Genomic DNA, 18,767 nt, shown 5'->3' on the forward strand with positions numbered 1-18,767 from the left:
AAGTGGTACGCATGCATACCCAAGGGTGTAGTAGGCATTGTGAAACGTAGAATTGGGCCATTATATATATACCATTTTCACCAAATATAATGCTTCCTGGTAGGTGATGTGATTTGAAGTATTTGACACGCATTAGTCCATGCTTGGCGACTCCATAAAGTTAAATAATGATCAATTTTCTTTTTCTTGTTTTGGAAATCCAGCTTCAATGACCGGATGATTGACCATGGCCTTTGGTTTTTACCCTACGAACACGTTGTATTTTTTTTTATTAATCACCGTGTTCAGACTAACTTGTATATGTCTCGATTAATTTTACGAACTCTAAATTAATGACCATGTAAATCTTTAATGACGTTAAAAAAACTCAAACTTATGATTATTGAAGAGCAAATCTAATACTAAATACGCTCTACTTTACTTGAAGAAAGGAAAAGAGAAAAAGAAAACTCGAAGTTATGGCATTGATTTAGCACAGAAGGGGAACGTTGATGAAGGTCTGGAAACTTGGCGCATGAAGCGGCGAAAATGCTCTCTTGAATGCATGCGCTAACAATTTTATAGTGAGAGAAAGTTGTGAAAAATCTGAAGAAATTAACGACGATGATGGCAAAGGATCCTGTTCCTTTGAACGTGGAACATATTTATTTCCTACTTTAGACTTTGGCTCAATTCTCTAGGGTTTCGCCTTTCGAGTAAGGTCATTATCATCTTGATTGATGGTTCCATTTCTAATTAACTTGTTCTTCAAGCTAATCTTCAATACCCTAAAAAGCATCTTGCTCTTTTGTGTTTACTTGTTCACATTACTGGGAGAATAATTGTCATATGAACGTGGTGGTTGAAATTATATTTTTTTAAAAATATTTAAAATTAATTTTTTTTATATTTTTATATTATTTTAATGTGGTGATGTTAAAAATAATTTTTAAAAAATAAAAAGATATTATTTGATGTATTTCTGAATAAAAATACTTTGAATTACAACCAATATTACACTTCTAAATATCTTTTTGAAGCTGGGTTGTTGAAGTTGCGGTGAAAATTAAGATTCAAATTATAAAAGAAAATTCATCATTCAAAAAGTTTGGAAGCCGAATAAAACATAAGGTCGTTTTGATTTTTGAGTCTCGACCTTCCCTCTTGAATGTTTCAAATTCGAGATTTTTTAAATGTGTGATCTTAAAATGTTTCGCTTGACTAGAGGCACTGAATTAATGGAAAACATGGATCACACAACGCACCATCATATTGTGGCTTGAAGAACATTCAGACCCACAGTTGACTAGAAACTAATGAATTAAAGGGCATAAATGTGAAAAATGAATTCGATTCAACTTAGGGCTTAGCACCCGCGTTTGATATTGAGTTCTAAACAAAATTGGGTAAATTTTGTTTAAATTATAAAAAATTCAAAATAATATTAATTTTACTTTAAAAAATCTTGAAATAAAATTATTTTGAGTTTATCTATATATATTTTTTAATCTAATACAAGTTTTAAATCAATTTATAAATCAAGCTGAATTTAATAACTTTATCAGTACTTACTATTAAACAATTAACTACGGAGTCATTATTAATATTAAGTCAATTCTCAAAAAGGGTGATGAACATGGAATTACTCCACTACTCTGACCCTAGCTAGAGCATTATTTTAACATTAATTGCAGGGGAAAAGGCATAATATCTACTTTTTCTTGAAAAAGCTGATGATAATTACTTGGTAAGTCCAGTACTGGATGATATCTTGATATTACTAAAACCAAAAAAAAAAATATAAGAAGAAAAATATATTTTTTTTAGTTTAATGTGGGTGTCCGGGTCAACTTGCGTGCACCTCGACTAATCCCACGGGCCCTGAAGTTAACAATCATGTAAGCCTCCAGTGGCTATCATATAAGTAACCACATGGCTTGAACCTGAGATCACAAAGAGAGCAAACCTCTTGGTCTCAAACTTTTATTACTGGACCACCACCTAGGTCTAGATAATTAGAAGAAAAATATATTTACTACGTAAGGTTGACGTGGTGCCTAGCATGGGCAAACTCCCTATAAAAATTTTATATCATATCTTTTGTAGGTGGAGAAGGGGAATTTTCTAAAATATATTCTCTTTTAGACCCATCTTTTCCAGAGTTCAAGATGTAATTATCTAATTATTAATCAAATCCATGCTTTAAAAGAGTATTGTAACCATGCAATGTAATCCCTAAATGTATGTTTATGTTTATAAAATACATGCTTTTAACAGAGTTAGATCGAGGGCTGAAGTCGTTAATTGAAATTATAGGGATGGATTTGAAAAGGATAAAAGATAAAGGATTGAGTTGGCTAAATATGTAAAGAGTGTGTTTGGTATTGTGGTTGCTGTTGTGGTTGTGGTTTGAAAAAAGTTGTTTTATAAAAAGTACTTTTAGTTGAGGTTGGTTTGAAAAAATATATGTTTGGTTAAAACTGTGGTTAAAACTGAGGTTGAGTAAAAAGTAGTTTAATGTGTTTGGTTAAAAAAATGCTTTTCAAATTAAGGTTATAAAATAATTAATATATATATTGAATGTTTTTAATTTATTTTACTATTGTTATTACATTATGAAATAAATAATACTTTATATAAAATATTTTATATTGTTCCATTGAACTATTTACAATTCTATCACGTATGAAATACATCCGATAATGACTACAGTTTCATTGGTTTCGTAAGCGCGCAACAATATCAGGTAAAATATCATTAAAAATAAAATTAGGACTGTAATCAAATTCTACAAATATTACGTCATCAAGTTATCTTATTCTAATTTATATAGTGTTATTGAATAATGTGAAACACTAGTTTTTTCAAATAAAACACAATTAAAAATAAAAAATATTTTTTTTACTAGGTCGAACCCGGTTCAATACATTTTTATAGTTTTGGACCGGGTCTGATCTCCACTGTTCACGTGAACAGTGGAGACATTCTCCACTGTTCAAGTGAACAGTGGAGTAACTCTCCACTGTCCACTTAAGTGAACAGTGGAGAGTGAATTTAATTCACTCTCCACTGTTCACTTAAGTGGACAGTGGAGAGTTCATTCTCCACATGAGAAGACGCAGGCAGGACTGCAGGAGAAGAACACAGGAGAAGCAGATAAAACCTGCTTCTCATGAGCTGAGGTTCGACCTCAATTATTAGGCGGGACCCATGTGAAAAAATGTGTAGTTTGGATTAACCAAACACCTTAATTCAGCTTTTGTTTTCTGCCGCAGTGCCAAACGGGCACAAAGTAGAGGTACCATGATGTGCTTTTTCATTCAACAGTCTTAGCCAAGATAAATTCACGTGAATCATGTTCATATAGTCGGACATAATGGAGCCCTGTTAGTGGTTTTGTATATATGCATCTTTTTATTTATCTTCAAGGTTTTGTTTCCCAAAACTAAGAGAAAAATATATAAAATAAATATATATTTTAAATAATTTTTAAATTTATTTTAAAATAAAAGTTATATGGGAACAAGTCTTCTTTATTTTTATTTTTTCTGTCTTGAAATAATAACAAAACCTTACCAATATTGACATCTTTTAAATATATTTTAAATATTTTTACCAATATATATATCAAGGACCAGACCCACAGGGTTCAGCTAGCCCGCCACCCCCCCCCCCCCCCCCAACAGGGTTCAGCTAGCCCCCACTTCATTTTTCTGCGATGGTTAGCTTTACTAATTGACATCTTTTTTTCTCTTTCTTGCTTTTTCTATGATATTTCAATTTTTTTCTTTTCAACTCTGCGTATTTTTTTTTAATAATTTTGTATTTTTTTAACGTGTTTAACAATGCACTGGAAAATACTTTTATAAAGATATTTTTAATTAAAAATATATTAAAATAATATTTTTATTTTTTTATTTGTTTTTGGCATTAGTATATTAAAATAATTAAAAAACATCTAAAAAATTAATTTAATATTTTTAAAGCAAAAAATAATTTGAAAAATATTTTAAAAAACAGTTGAATCACACAAAAAAAAATTATCTCATGACACAAGTCAAATGATTAACAATTCAGTCTTAAAAAAATTAGTTTTTCTTTTATCTTTTGATTGGAAGAAAAAATATATTATAATTTGTATATTGAAAATTAGCGAGGTTTAAATTTAGTTTTTTCGATTTTATTTCCTATATGACTTCAGGATTAAGAGAAAATTAAAAAAAAAATCAACTTGAAAATATTGGAGTTTTTGAGATTTCAACTTTGATCTTCTCTCCAGGACTATTATAAGAAATCAATGATTTTTAAGCAATTTTTGGGTATAGTTTATTGAATTTTTCTATATTTTCAGTTCTAGAACACTATTTAATTAGATGTAGTACTCTACATTTAACACAAGAAGCTCACTTCACTCCACTCTTTCTTGCTCATAGTTCAAATTGCAAATGGAACATGGGGAGAGGTCAATTCTTAACCACCACAAATGTTAAGAGTATGGATTTAAAAAAACTAATTCCTTGAAGCTACAAATATTTAAGATTGACAGCAACAATAGGATGAGTTGCTTCTAGCTCGTACTTCGAAGGCAAAACGTGTTTAAAACAACTTGAAGCACTAACTAGTTGAAATGTGCAAGAAAAGATAGAAAACATAATTACTCAACGATCAATTGGCAAAGAACCTGATCTTAATTTGATCATGGTAATTATAATAAAAGTTAAATATTGTGGGAAAATTATTGTAAATTAAAAGATTTTTTTTTACTGTGGATTATAATAATATTTTTTTTTTATGATATTATTTTTTTCCTAACGAATGGATGATGTCCGCATCATTAAAAAAACATGTGTGATGTTTCGTCACGTGTGATGTTTCTCTTTAACATGGTATAACACGTATAGAATATGAATGATTGAGATTTGTTGATGGAAAATAAATAGCGTAATCAAAAAGATAGATTTAAAAGATAGATTTTGAAGTTCTCACGCTTCAATAATATATGTTGAAAAAATTATAAATTCTGAAGTTAATCATATTTATTTTATTATATTTTTATAAAATAATATATGAAGCTATTTATATAGGAGTTTAAACTGACTCTTTTTAATAAAACAAATTTAAACAGAAAAAATATAAATCAAATAAAATTATGACTTCTAATTATGAAAAATCAAACTAAAACTCTATAACTTTACTATAAAATTCTAATTTAACTAGGAACATGAAAGTATAATTCAAGTAGCTTGCACTTGATAATCATAGTCGATCAATCATGGTGAATTCTAGTTGATGATTGATTGTGATTGATTGATCCTAATTAACTATGATTGATGGTCGGGAGTTCAAGAAGAAATCTTGACATGGTCAAATATTGTTTCTTGCCTTTGCATTCTCTACCTCGTTCATAACTTGATAAGTTGTCTGCACGGGTCGGGCTAAAATTTCCTTAGCACAAAAAAAGATATGCTCAATGATAGTGGTTTTGAAAAAATAAAAAAAAAATTAGAACTCAGTTCATTGATTTTAATGGGTTCAATATTTTTTGTTAATTTAATAATATAATTATAAAAAAAAATTCAATGGCTAATAAAAAAAATAAAAGCTTACCAACTTTATAAAAAAATACCCTCTAAATATTCTTAAAAAGTCTCAATATTTGATAACAAAACAAAAAATAAATGAAAATATGATAACCTTATAAAAAAAAACGATCAATATTTATCAGCAAGTCAAACATTGAAGGATGAATTAAAAAAAACAAAAAAAAACTTGACTCAAGTCAACATGTAAAATTCACAACCCGGTTGTGAGGTTAGGATAATCTTGTACAAAAAAAATTGAATAAAACAATAAAAGTTAACTCACAATCAAACTAAATAATAAAGATAAAAAACAAATTTGATTAAAAATCTTTAAAAATACTCAAGTTAACTCAATTAACTTGTGACATGTAATATGAGAACAAAATAATCTAATAGAAAGCAAAAGAGAAAGAAATCATAAAGTTTAAAGGCCAAATAACCTAATGCTGAAGAATAAAATTAAAAAAAATTAATTTTTAAAAAAACCTAAAACAAATTGAAGTTAAATTAGGTTAATCTTAGAAATCCTCGTGTAATGAGTATGGTTTATACCCTATATAAGAAAAACACATAAAAAAATTCACAAAGCAAGATTTCAAATCATCCAAAATTAAAAAAAAAATAGAGGTGAAATTGAAAAATAAAATAAATCAAGAAAAGAATAAAAAACCAAAAAATAGCAATCAAAAGAGTTAGACTAAATTTGATATAAAAATTAAATGAAATAAAATAATAAGGATGAAATTGATAAATAAAATAAACCAAGATAAGGATAAAATATATAAAAATAGCAATAAAAAGAACAAGATGATGAAATTGAAAAAAAAATTTAATTTTATAAATTATTTCAAATATAACAAATAATAATCAAAAGAACAAAGATCAAATATAATAAATAAAAAAAATTGAAGGATGATGAAAATAAAAAAACAATTTCAATTATACAAATGATTTCAAATAAAATAGATAATAATAAAAAAAATAAGGACTAAATATGAAAGAAAACAAATAAAAGGGTTGCCTTAAAAAATTGCAAGGGCAGGAGCATAGATCAAAGGGGAGAGAAAAAAAAAGGTAAAAAAAATCATCAATGCCAAACTAGAAATCCATCGGCTACATGTGTTGCTTTAGGATGGAGGGGTTGTTAAAATGATTCTAATAACACCTTGAAAGCCATTATTAGAACCTTGCATGTCCAACCACTTTTTTTTATTAATTAATATTTTATATTTTTTTAAAAAGACCAAATTATTCCCCTATTAACTTGAAAAGGCCTAATCAATTTAATTTTTCATTTTTTCTTTTAAGGGTATTAAATAATTTTAATTGTGCTGAGAAAATAAATAAAGATTGATACGTCCCAATAAATTTGGTAATATTTTCACTACCCCTATTAGTAAGACCATTGGTTTTCATAGAAAAGAAAAAAAACATTTCGATCCACAATACTTTGAGTTTTAATCTTGAGTAAAATTTTTATCTCTTTTAGGTTTTTGTTAATTCAATCCACTAAAAGTTCCACTTAAAAATATTTTTAAAATTTTACATCAAGAAAATTTATTAAATGATATGTTGATTTTTTTTTATTTTCACTGTATTGTCCTTTTAAAAATTAAATTTGGTTTAATAAAAAAAGAGGGAATCTGGATTTTTACTATGAAGCAATATATATATATATATATATATATATATATATATATATATATATATATATATATACATAAAGCATATTGGAAGCAATATAATCAAATTACTCGACTTTTCTTGAGAAGATGAATCCTATGATGCATAAACTAAAATCAAAATAAATATATATAAAAAATTATATATTTATTTTTTATCCTTGTATTTGTCTCTCTTTTATTATGTAAGTACGGATATCCGAACTTGAATACCGTCAAATCTTTCTCGACATGCATGCTGCCTAACTTCGTATACCTCAATAAATTTTTCATAACAAAAACAGAGAATATGACGAACACCTTTAATTTAGGTAGACTTACAAGTCGGTAGTTGACAATATCATAAAAATCCTCGTGAACATTAATTGTTTGATTTCCATCACATTAAATCTTAAGGTAAATTCAGTTGCTTGGTCCTTCAAGTTTAGAAAATTTGTTGGAATAACCCCTATATATACTTCAATTTTAAGCAAGACAACCTTCATACTTTCTATTCGTAGATTCAAGAGGATGAAAGGGCTGCATGTGACCAGATAGATTCAAACTTTGAGGGCTGTTGGCATGCCTAAAGATAGAGTAGGGACTGATTTAAACAATTGTGGAAACTTAAGGGACCACACACAATGGGTTGAACCTTAGATTTAATTAATAGACTCTTGATCATCTGATGCACACTTCGTTAACGTGACGTTAGGATTAGATCAACCATGGAGTCATCAACACTGCAGACCCTCTATAAGAGAAGTCTTGTGACCTGGTTTTGGAACACAGGCTTAGCTAAAGTTTAGCTGCTAAACAGCAAGAAAAAAAAGAAGCAGGGAAAATGGTTCCTTTTAGGTGTTCCATTCTTTCAATCTTTGTAGTCCTGCTGCTATCTCCTGGACTGACATTTTCACTTCCAATTAAAGATAGTTTTGTCCAGTGTCTCTCACAAAATTCAGAATTTGTCATTCCTGCCTCAGATTTCTACACCCCAGACAATAGCTCTTCATTCAATGCTGTTTTGGAATCTACTGCTCAAAACCTTAGGTACTTGTTGCCTTCGGTGCCAAAACCTGAGTTTATTTTCACTCCTCTGTACGAAGCCCATGTCCAAGCATCTGTTATTTGCTGTAAGCAGCTTGGAATTCACCTTAGAGTCCGCAGTGGAGGCCATGACTATGAGGGTCTCTCTTATGCCACTGAAATTGAAACACAATTCATTGTTGTAGACCTAGCCAAGCTTCGAGCTGTCCAAGTTGACATTGAAGATAATAGTGCATGGGTTCAGGCAGGAGCAACGATCGGTGAGCTTTACTACAGAATTGCAGAAAAAAGCGAAGCTCATGGCTTCCCAGGTGGCCTTTGCAGCAGTTTAGGCATTGGTGGGCACATTACAGGAGGTGCCTATGGTTCCATGATGAGAAAGTATGGCCTTGGTGCTGACAATGTTATTGATGCTCGGATAATTGATGCTAGTGGCAGGGTTCTTGAAAGACGAGCCATGGGAGAGGATCTTTTTTGGGCTATTAGAGGTGGTGGAGGAGCCAGCTTTGGTATCATTACTGCCTGGAAAGTAAAACTGGTTCCTGTGCCATCAACTGTGACTGTTTTTACAGTTACTAAGACCTTGGAACAAGGTGGCACTAAGCTTCTGTACAGATGGCAGCAAGTTGCTGATAAACTTGACGAGGATCTCTTCATCAGGGTTATAATTCAAGCAGCTGATGGTGCTACAAAGGGTAAAAGAACTGTCACAACTTCCTATAATGCCTTGTTTCTAGGTGATGCCAAAAGACTACTCAATGTCATGGAGCAAGGCTTCCCTGAATTGGGTTTGACGCTGAAGGATTGCACCGAAACCACCTGGCTGAAATCTGTGCTATACATCGCAGGCTACCCAGCCAACACTCCTCCTGAAGTTTTGCTTCAAGGCAAGTCAACATTCAAGAACTACTTCAAAGCCAAGTCAGATTTTGTCACAGAACCCATACCCGAAACAGCACTCGAGGGGATATGGGAAAGGTATTTTGAAGAAGCGACTCCTTTCATGATATGGAATCCTTATGGTGGAATGATGAGCGAAATTTCAGAGTCATCAATTCCTTTCCCACATAGGAAAGGTATCCTTTTCAAAATTCAGTACTTGACCATGTGGCAAAATCCTGCAGAGGATGCTTCAAAGCATATAGATTGGATCAGGAGGCTTTACAATTACATGGCGCCTTATGTTTCCATGTTTCCAAGGCAAGCATATGTCAATTACAGGGACCTTGATTTGGGGATTAACAAGGAGAGCAACACAAGCTTTATTGAAGCTAGTGCTTGGGGCGCCAAGTACTTCAAAGATAACTTCAACAGGCTGATACAAGTGAAGACCAAAGTTGATCCTGACAACTTCTTCAAGCATGAGCAGAGCATCCCACCTCTTCCAGTCTCCTTTAGAAAAAGAAAAGGAAGGGGACATCATGGGATTCATTAGCTAGAGACATAATTGGTTGGAGCATCATCATATATGTGTCTTTATGGGAATAATATTGTACTGAATTTGATTTTATTAGTTTTGTTGAGTTCAGAAATATTAAAGAAACATGTCCTGTTCGCAAGTTTTACAGAAAACTGATGTAATAAACTAGCTATTGTGTGTTCAAGATGTAGTAGAAAGTTTGCTTAAAGTAATAAACTAGCTATTGTCTCTATCATTTCTTCTAATCAAAATAAAATTAACACAAGACAGTGTTGTAACACTCTTTTCATTGCGACATGCTAGAGATGCATGGACTTGACCGCTAAAAGTAAGCAGATATTTTACCCAGCAAGATTAGGATACTAAAATTTCAATAAAATGAAGGGTTGATGATGTCAAGACATAATTAGTTTACTTGACAACATTTTTAACTGGTAATGAGAAGATTAACTAGTTGACAAGACAAATTGATGGACATTTTTAGACGAGTTGTCTCTTGTCCTTCAATTGTTCAATTTTTTTTGGCTTTGTTAGTCACAAGATAAACAGCTGCTGTAAGAGATAACATGGTGGTGATACGAAGATGATCTCAGCAAGATCTTGACATTTAGAACTGTTGGAAAATCGGTAAGGTTAATTTCTTGAGGCTAAATTTGTTCTTCGAAAGAAATTTTTGTTGTTTTTTACTTTTTAGCCACTCGTGAATATCCAAATCTGAAGATTCTACCTCTGAAGTTTGTGTATGTTGTCTAGAGTTCAAAGCTCTGCCTATCTTAACAATGTGTAGCGCGCAGGGACATTGTGATAGGATTTTGTGAACCTATATTCAGGTTTAATTAAATCCATTTTCATTCATTTTCTCAAAGCAATCTTATTAAACCTAAAACCTAGCTAGCAGCCAGCCAGGTTTCAAAACATATTTAAATAAGAGTTAATTTAGTTAAATCAAAATGATTCAATAATTTTTTTTTTTTAAATGTGATTGAAGTTAATTCAATTAAATCTAATTTCACCTACAACCTTGTTAACTTGATGAAAACCTGATTTATTATTAAAAAAAATATATATATTTTTAACTCTTTTTTTTATATAAAAAACAAATACTAAAATGATATTTTTTTATAAATTAATCTTGATTAACTCATTTAGTATGTGATTCATGCTTTATATTGAATAGGTTTAATAACTTTAGGATTGATCAAGGAACTCAGACTAGTGAGATCCAAGGTTTATTGAAGCCTTTTACATACCTTGGACCTCGTGATCTAGTCTTGTAGGTTAGGCTCAGCCCACTTTCAGTTGATAGTTGATCCTTATTTATTTATAAGAAAATATTAGTTTATTTTAGAAGTTTAATTTATATAAAAAAGATTGAGTTGAGCTATTAAATAGAATATCCATGATGGTAATCGGTTTGCTTCACCTAATAAAATTCTCAAATCAATCCTTTATAGGAGAGAAAGTAATTCTTAACCATAATAAAAAAACAAGGAATAGTTAATGACACTACAATTAAAAAAAAAAAACCTAGAGTAGAGTATCATCATGTTTCAAGAAATATGATAGACAATGCCCATAAAATTTAAATCCTTGATCAAGTATCAATGCTTCAGACTTTATCCCTGTAAATTAATTGCTTGCTTGTTAATTATAAGTTTTTATTTATAAATTTATACTTATTTTCTAACAATTAATTTCAAATTAATATTTTTTTTCCCAGATCAAATCAATAAATTGAGATACAAAACCAAAAACATCTAGTGATTATTATAATTTCAAATTCAAAATACTTAAGAATAAAGTTATTTGGATGGTTGAATAATAAGTTTAATCAAGTCTTCTTGCTAATTGATTGATTCTCCATAATTAAGGAAGGCGATAGTTTGATGTAAAAGCTAAATATATGCAAAATAGTCTTTTTAGTGAATTCATGAATTTTTAAATACTCAAGTTATCATCTTTGTAGAAAAAGAGCAAAAAAAAAAAAAAAATGCAAAAAAAAATATTAAATCTAAATAATAAGGATGTTTGTTTTTATTTTGGTATATAATAAATGTCAGAATAATATTATGTGTATACTTGAGAATTTTTAAATACTCAAGTCATTATGTGATTTGTTTTATTTTCTCAAATTTTTATGCTGGAAAATTCAAATTTCAGTAGAGTTCATTGTTCATAGCAGTATACACGGTCATGGGCAGGCAAAATTTTCAATGGATTTGAATTCCCAGAACACTGAATATTAAATAGATTCTTGACAAAATGATCCATGCTGTGCTAAGTAGTGATGTTAGGATAAGAATCCCAACAGATAGCAGCTGTTTGTAAGAGGAATCTTGTAACACTTAAATTCTTGAAACACAAGCTAAAGCAGCAGGAAAATGGTCTGTTCAGGTTCTTCCCTTCTGTCAAATTATGTTCTTCTATTTCTATTTCCTTCTTTGTTACTGTCACTTCCAATTCAGAAATCTCCTTTGCTTTTCCAACATCTTGTACGCTCCACAGAACTCTTCATTCACTTCTATTTTACAATCTTCAGCTCAAAATCTTAGGTTCGCACTGCCTTCACTGCCAAAACCTGAGTTTATCCTCACTCCATTGAAAGAATCTCACATCCAAGCTGCTGTTATTGACATTCATTTTTTTAGACATTTCCAAGCTTCTATCCATTAGTGTTGATATTGATGATAGTAGCGCATGGGTTGAAGCAGGCGCCACAAATGGTGAGCTTTACTATAGAATTGCTGAGAAAAGCAAAACTCACGACTTCCCAGCTGGTCTCTGCACCTCTTATGGCTCCATGGTGAGAAAATATGGCCTTGCGGCAGACAATGTCATTGATGCTCGGATAATAGATGTTCATGGAAGAGTTCTTGACAGAAAAGCCATGAGGGAAGATCTTTTTTGGGCAATTAGTGGAGGTGGAGGAGGCAGTTTTGGAATCATTACTTCCTGGAAAGTAAAGTTGGTTCCAGTTCCATCCACTGTGACTGTTTATCATTGGAACAAGGATTACCAAGACCTTGGAACTAGGTGCTGCTAAAATCCTCAATAGATGGCAAGAAGTTGCTGATAAACTTGACGAGGATCTCTTCATCAGAGTCACCATACAATTGGCTACGGCTGGTAACAAAGGAAATAGAACCTTATCAACTATTTATCATTCCTTGTTTCTTGGTGATGCTAAAAGACTCCTCCAAGTACTGCAAGACAGCTTCCCTGAGTTGGGTTTGACAAGACACGATTGTATTGAAACAAGCTGAACCAATTCTGTTCTCTTTTTGGCTGGGTATTCCAACAATACAACAACTGAATTTTTAGTTGGAAGAAGGAATTTATTCAAGAATTACTTCAAAGCAAAGCCAGACTATGCAAAAGAACCCATACCTGAAACCATACTTGAAGGCTTATGGGAATGGTTACTAAAAGAAGACAGTCCTAATATAGCATTTACTCCATATGGTGGAATGATGAGCAAAATTTCAGAAAATCAGACTCCTTTCCCTCATAGAAAGGGTACCCTGTTCATGATCCGCTACTTGACCATCTGGGATGATCCTTCAGAGAATGTTGCAAAGCATCTAGATTGGATTAGGAAGGTTTATGAGTATATGACACCTTATGTTCAATTATAGGGACCTTGATTTGGGGATGACCAAGAATACCAATACAAGCATTGAAGAAGCAAGTGTTTGGGGCACCAAGTACTTCAAGGATTACTTCTACAGGTTGGTGCATGTGAAGACCAAAGTTGATCCTGACAACTTCTTCAGGCATGAACAGGCCATCCGGCCGCCTCTTCCTCTTTCCATGAGAACAAATCGTAGACGAAATCATGGATAGAGATTGGTTTGCATTGTATTATAGATTAAAGTTTGCTATAAACAGGAATAAGAAATTTCAAAGAAATCCAGCCGCCTCTTCCTCTTTCCATGAGGAAGAGATTAAAGTTTGCTATAAACAGGAATAAGAAATTTCAAAGAAATCCAGCATGTCTCAGGTTCTGCATAAAAGAAACAATAGTTTTTTAACCATTTTTTTATATTCTATCTCAAGACACAATCCTGAACAGCATAACAGGAATCAATGCCAAAAAAATTGACCTGTTAGCAAATTCTTTCTTTGGAAAGATGTTAGAAATCTTTGTATCTCATGTCTACATTTTTCAGGAATTCTGACATAGGGCTAACAAAAGTCTTACACGGCAAAGCATTCGGGGTGTCGTGCTTTTCAAAGATAAATCAAGTGATTGATACAATGTAAGACTAAAGTGGAACTGATAACTTCTTTTGTTATCATAAATCATAAATCATAACATGAGAGACATATCTCAACAACTACTAAGAGAAAAAAGGGAAGCAACTTCTTTTTTCCTTTTTCTAGTAGTAATCAATTAGAGCCTAGTCTTAGAACTCTGCTAGTTAAAACAATCATATGGATTTATGTTACTCTTCAGCCTCTCATAGCAAAACAAGCCAACAAAAATATGATAGAGACTCCTGACCAAGTGATACTGGCTGGACTAAAGAGATGTTAATGATGGGATCCAAGCATAGGTCTGCTCAGACAAATGCTCAGACTCTTCTCAGCCAAGGGATCCAAGCAGTGCATGATGGAAGCCAAGGCAGGGGCCATTATCAGTGAACTTTAACATATACGGGACGGAAGGTGCATAAATGCCTTGCTGCAGAAATGTCATCGAGGCTCATATAAGTGATCATGTTCATGGAAGAGCTGATCATGACAGACAAAGTTCTGTTTTGGGCCATTAGAGGAGGTGAGGAGCTAGCTTTGGAGTCATTAGTCACTACTGCTTGGAAACTAAGACAAGCCAAAAACAGAAAGTGCACTTGAATTTATTGGTTGAAAAGTAAAGCAAAGAACTCTTATTTCACTTTTACTTTAAGTTTAGTGCTCGTAAAAAAATGTTGCTCCTTCGTGAACTTTTAAGCCAAGCCATATGGCCCATAAACCTTCATTTCCAAACCTAATCTTCAAATATAAATTAAAATCCAATGTTTGGAACAATTTATATCAATCAATCATTCAAGTAAAACATTCAGATTAGACAATCATGGACAAATTATTCATCATTACCTTGCTTGGTTTGCTCATATTGGCTAATGGAGTTGCTGAAAACATGGTGTTTAACAACTTTGCCATTCTTGAGGAGCTTGAAAGCTTTGAGATAGATGAAGAAAATGATGTGGTACTTTTCGATATCCCGTCTTGGACAAGTGAACGTGGTGGCAAGGTTCTTGTTAATGTTGATAGCTTTGGTGCTGTTGGAGATGGAATTTCTGATGACACCCAGGTGCATATTTGAATTCTTAGAATAACTTCAAAAGCTTTTCCATATTTCACACACTTTAGTGATTGATCTTTCCATATTAAGTCCACATTTTCAATCTCATACATTCTCCAAATTTATGTCTTCTGACCCTAAGCTAAATAGGTATCATTGACACATAAGCCTATTGCCCTGACCAGATTATATGTTCTGTTATGATATTGCCAGGCCTTTGTGAAAGCTTGGGAAACTGCTTGTGCTACACCAGAATCAGTTTTCTTGGTTCCTTCCGAACACCATTATTTAGTTAATGCAACAAGATTTAAAGGCCCTTGTGAAGATAGATTTGTCATCCAGGTAACTTGCTATGTTGCTTCAAAAGGTTGTATACCAAATTTATATTTCATAAATTGTTGTCAGTACTGTGTTGGCAGATGAGTACTTATGTTCTCGAACCAGTTGCGTCGTCATCTTACGTTTAACATGTCTTTGTTATTATGATTTTACAGATAGATGGAACAATTGTAGCACCTGATGAGCCTAAGAACTGGGACCCCGATCATGCTCGACAATGGCTTGAGTTCTCTAAGCTGAACGGAGTCCTCTTCCAAGGGAATGGAGTTATTGATGGTTCAGGCAGCAAATGGTGGGCGTCATCTTGCAAAAAGAACAAGACCAATGTGATTATTCAAAAATCTTAGTCTATAGTATTTTCCATGCTTGAATTAAACAAAACTTTCATTAATATTTATTTTATTTCTTCACAGCCTTGCAGAGGAGCACCGACGGTAAGGATATTTTTCCCTTAATTATATTATGCATCCTTCCAAAACAACTGTAGAGATTATGTGGTATATAAACAAATGAGGCCTTCGCAGGCATTAACCATTGATTCAAGCTCATCAGTGAAGGTAAAAGGTCTTACTATCAAGAACAGCCAGCAGATGCATTTTGTGATTTCCAAGTCAGCATCCGTGAGAATATCTCAAGTTAGTGTTTCAGCTCCCGGAGACAGTCCAAACACTGATGGAATCCATATTACTCAATCAACTAATGTTGTTCTCCAGGACTGCAAAATTGGAACAGGTTTTCAGACCTCAACCCCATTTTTTTAGTCTTATATTTTTTGTTAGTACAGAAAATCGGAACTAGAATAGGGAGGTGAGTGTTATTGGTAAACATGCTGACTGGTTTTATATTTTGTTGATTCTATGGAATATTCAGGTGATGATTGCATCTCAATTGTTAACGGTAGCTCCGGTATTAAGATGAAGAGGATATATTGTGGACCTGGACATGGAGTCAGGTTGAGTTCAATATGAAATTCTAGATATCATGCCAAATCCCACAAAAAGAGAAATTATAGGCCAGATTTTACCATTGTTCTATACAATTGAGTACAGAAGAGATGGGACTGAAATTCTTAATTTTCATTATTCACCTTTTTTTTTTTTTTTTTTTTTAATTCTGTCACTCAGCATTGGAAGTCTTGGGAAGGACAACTCAACAGGCATAGTCGCTAAGGTGGTCCTGGATACTGCATTTATCAGTGAGACAACCAATGGCGTCAGGATTAAGACTTGGCAGGTAATACTCGAGGACATGGTTGTAACTGTTTTGATTTTAAAGGAAGTGTTTAAATGATGTTTTCATACAATATTTGAGGAATGTATGATGGATTATGCATCTAAAATCCCCTGCTGACATCCTTTATATGCTGCAGGGAGGTAATGGTTATGTTCGCGGGGTACGTTTTGAAAATGTGAGGATGGACAATGTCGATAACCCCATCATTATCGACCAATTCTACTGCGATTCTCCAGCATCCTGCCAAAACAAGGTACATATTCCAAGCTCAATTCCATTATTTTTACTAGATACATCGGACACTTTACTCTTAATAACCATCTTAGTCATGTTATCAGAATTCTGAGAAATTATCAAATTCTGTGCTTTTCTTTTGTTAGACATCAGCAGTAAAAATTAGCGAGATCATGTATCGCAATATTAGTGGGACTACAAAGAGTGAAAAAGCAATGACATTTGCCTGCAGTGACTCAGTTCCTTGCAGCAACATAGTCCTGAGTAACGTCAACTTAGAGATGGAGGATAGCACAGTAGAGACCTACTGCAATTCGGCGGAAGGTTTTGGATATGGCATCGTTCACCCTTCAGCCGACTGCCTAACTTCCCATGACAAAGAGACAGAACTTTCCCAAAACTACATTCTCAAAGAGGAGACAGAAATTGATGAGCTTGAAGATTCCAACAGCGACCACATTGTTCATACTGAACTTTGACCTGCCCCCTAATGAAATTAAAATATCCTCATTAATTAAAGTAATATACTAAACTGGGTAAATGGAAAGTATAGTATACAAGTAGAGATTTCTTGGAGGAGGTTTGAGGTGCCCCTGTTAAATATTTTGGGAATTTACTGATATTCCATACATAGTTACAGACCAACAGCAGTAGAAAGCAATTATGCAGTTGGAAATTTTAAAAATTATAGTACTTCTGTAAATATTTTAATTATCACATGTGTCTGTATTATTTGGATGTTTGTCGTAATTTGAAGTTGGAACAATTCTAGTGATTTCTCATAGCTTAAAGAAACTGGTATTACAGTGCAGTCTTCTCTTGAGCAAGTTCTTACAGGGATAAAGAATTGATCGAATACTGTAAATTGATCATGTTGGTTTCAAATCAAAAGCCTGTACCGTATGTCAATCCCCTCTTCAGAGCTCTGCACACATACTGAAGAGAATCGCCGACAAGCAAAATGATTGGCCTTCCAAATCCCACAAACAACCATGATTTTGTTATAGAATACTAGCTATTTGAGTAGCACTTCGTAATAGGTTGGATAATATTTTTTTTCGAATATATTTTTGGATATAAAAATGTAATATTTTGAATATAAAGACATAGGAAAAGGCTATAGAGCCCTTGAAGGCTTAGATGCAGGAATAAATGAATAAGGGGTATAGTAGTAATTGAATAAAGAGATGATAAATATAAATAGAAAGAAGAAAAAAGAAGAAGAAGGGATCTGAATATTTTGAGAGAGCAAACCGTGGGAGAGAAGGGAGAAAGAAGAAGAAGAAGAGAAAAGAGGGAAATTAGAAGGGAAATAGAAAGGAGTTGAAGAAATAAGTTTAAAGGTAAGATTTAGGTTGTTAAATGTATAAATGTATGTTAATTGAACTTTAATTTCAGTTTTGATGAATGTTAGGGTTTTGAAAATTTGTGTTTTGGGTTTGATTGATGAGTTAACTTAAATGTTATAGGGTTAATTGTTGAGGGTATTTGATTATTTGGTTGATTTTGAGAGATTGAATTGAAAGACCTAGGTTTTGATTTTGAGTTATGATTTTGTTTGAATGGTGAATTTGTGTTAGAAATGTGGAGAGAACAGTAGGTTTTCTGTTAAAATTCTGGGTTTGAGGTTGAAGATGACAAAATTTCGGTTTGGTCCCTCAATTTGTGGAAATTACAGTTTAGTCCCCAAACTCTGGAAAATTTACAGATTGGTCCCTGGAGCATATTCCGAGATTCTTAACAGAATAAAAGATGAATTATGGGCATAATTCCTGTATAGTTATGAAATTTTAACACTTTCAATTTAGTCCTTCAATTTGACAAAAATTACAATTTGACCCTAAAAATTTGGTAAAATTCCAGAATGGTCCCTGGAGTATAATGAGATATTCTGGACAGAATTGAGGATTAATTATGGTCAGAATTTCAGTATAGTAATGGATTTATGATAATTTTAGTTTGGTCCT

General features: G+C 32.5%; 2 protein-coding genes and 1 pseudogene across 2 annotated transcripts; all 3 read left to right on the forward strand.

Moving 5' to 3' along the window:
- The first annotated feature begins 7,933 nt into the window (after positions 1-7,933).
- On the forward strand, positions 7,934-9,921 carry LOC7480403 (berberine bridge enzyme-like 15). The gene has a single exon (XM_002298994.4). It carries the CDS (start codon positions 8,067-8,069, stop codon positions 9,702-9,704), a length of 1,638 nt encoding a protein of 545 aa, XP_002299030.2. The 5' UTR covers positions 7,934-8,066; the 3' UTR covers positions 9,705-9,921.
- Positions 9,922-12,070: 2,149 nt separating this feature from the next.
- Positions 12,071-13,648, forward strand: LOC112326452 (berberine bridge enzyme-like 13; annotated as a pseudogene).
- A 1,053-nt stretch (positions 13,649-14,701) lies between these two features.
- LOC7480405 (probable polygalacturonase At1g80170) lies at positions 14,702-17,575 on the forward strand. Its single transcript, XM_002298996.4, has 9 exons — positions 14,702-15,003; positions 15,208-15,336; positions 15,489-15,659; positions 15,747-15,767; positions 15,858-16,065; positions 16,204-16,285; positions 16,458-16,566; positions 16,703-16,819; positions 16,947-17,575. The coding sequence occupies exons 1-9, from the start codon at positions 14,764-14,766 to the stop codon at positions 17,277-17,279; spliced, it is 1,410 nt and encodes a 469-aa protein (XP_002299032.1). The 5' UTR covers positions 14,702-14,763; the 3' UTR covers positions 17,280-17,575.
- Positions 17,576-18,767: the final 1,192 nt, after the last annotated feature.

The sequence above is a fragment of the Populus trichocarpa genome, chromosome 1 (genome assembly GCF_000002775.5).
Source record: "Populus trichocarpa isolate Nisqually-1 chromosome 1, P.trichocarpa_v4.1, whole genome shotgun sequence".
NCBI classification, from domain to species: domain Eukaryota; kingdom Viridiplantae; phylum Streptophyta; class Magnoliopsida; order Malpighiales; family Salicaceae; genus Populus; species Populus trichocarpa.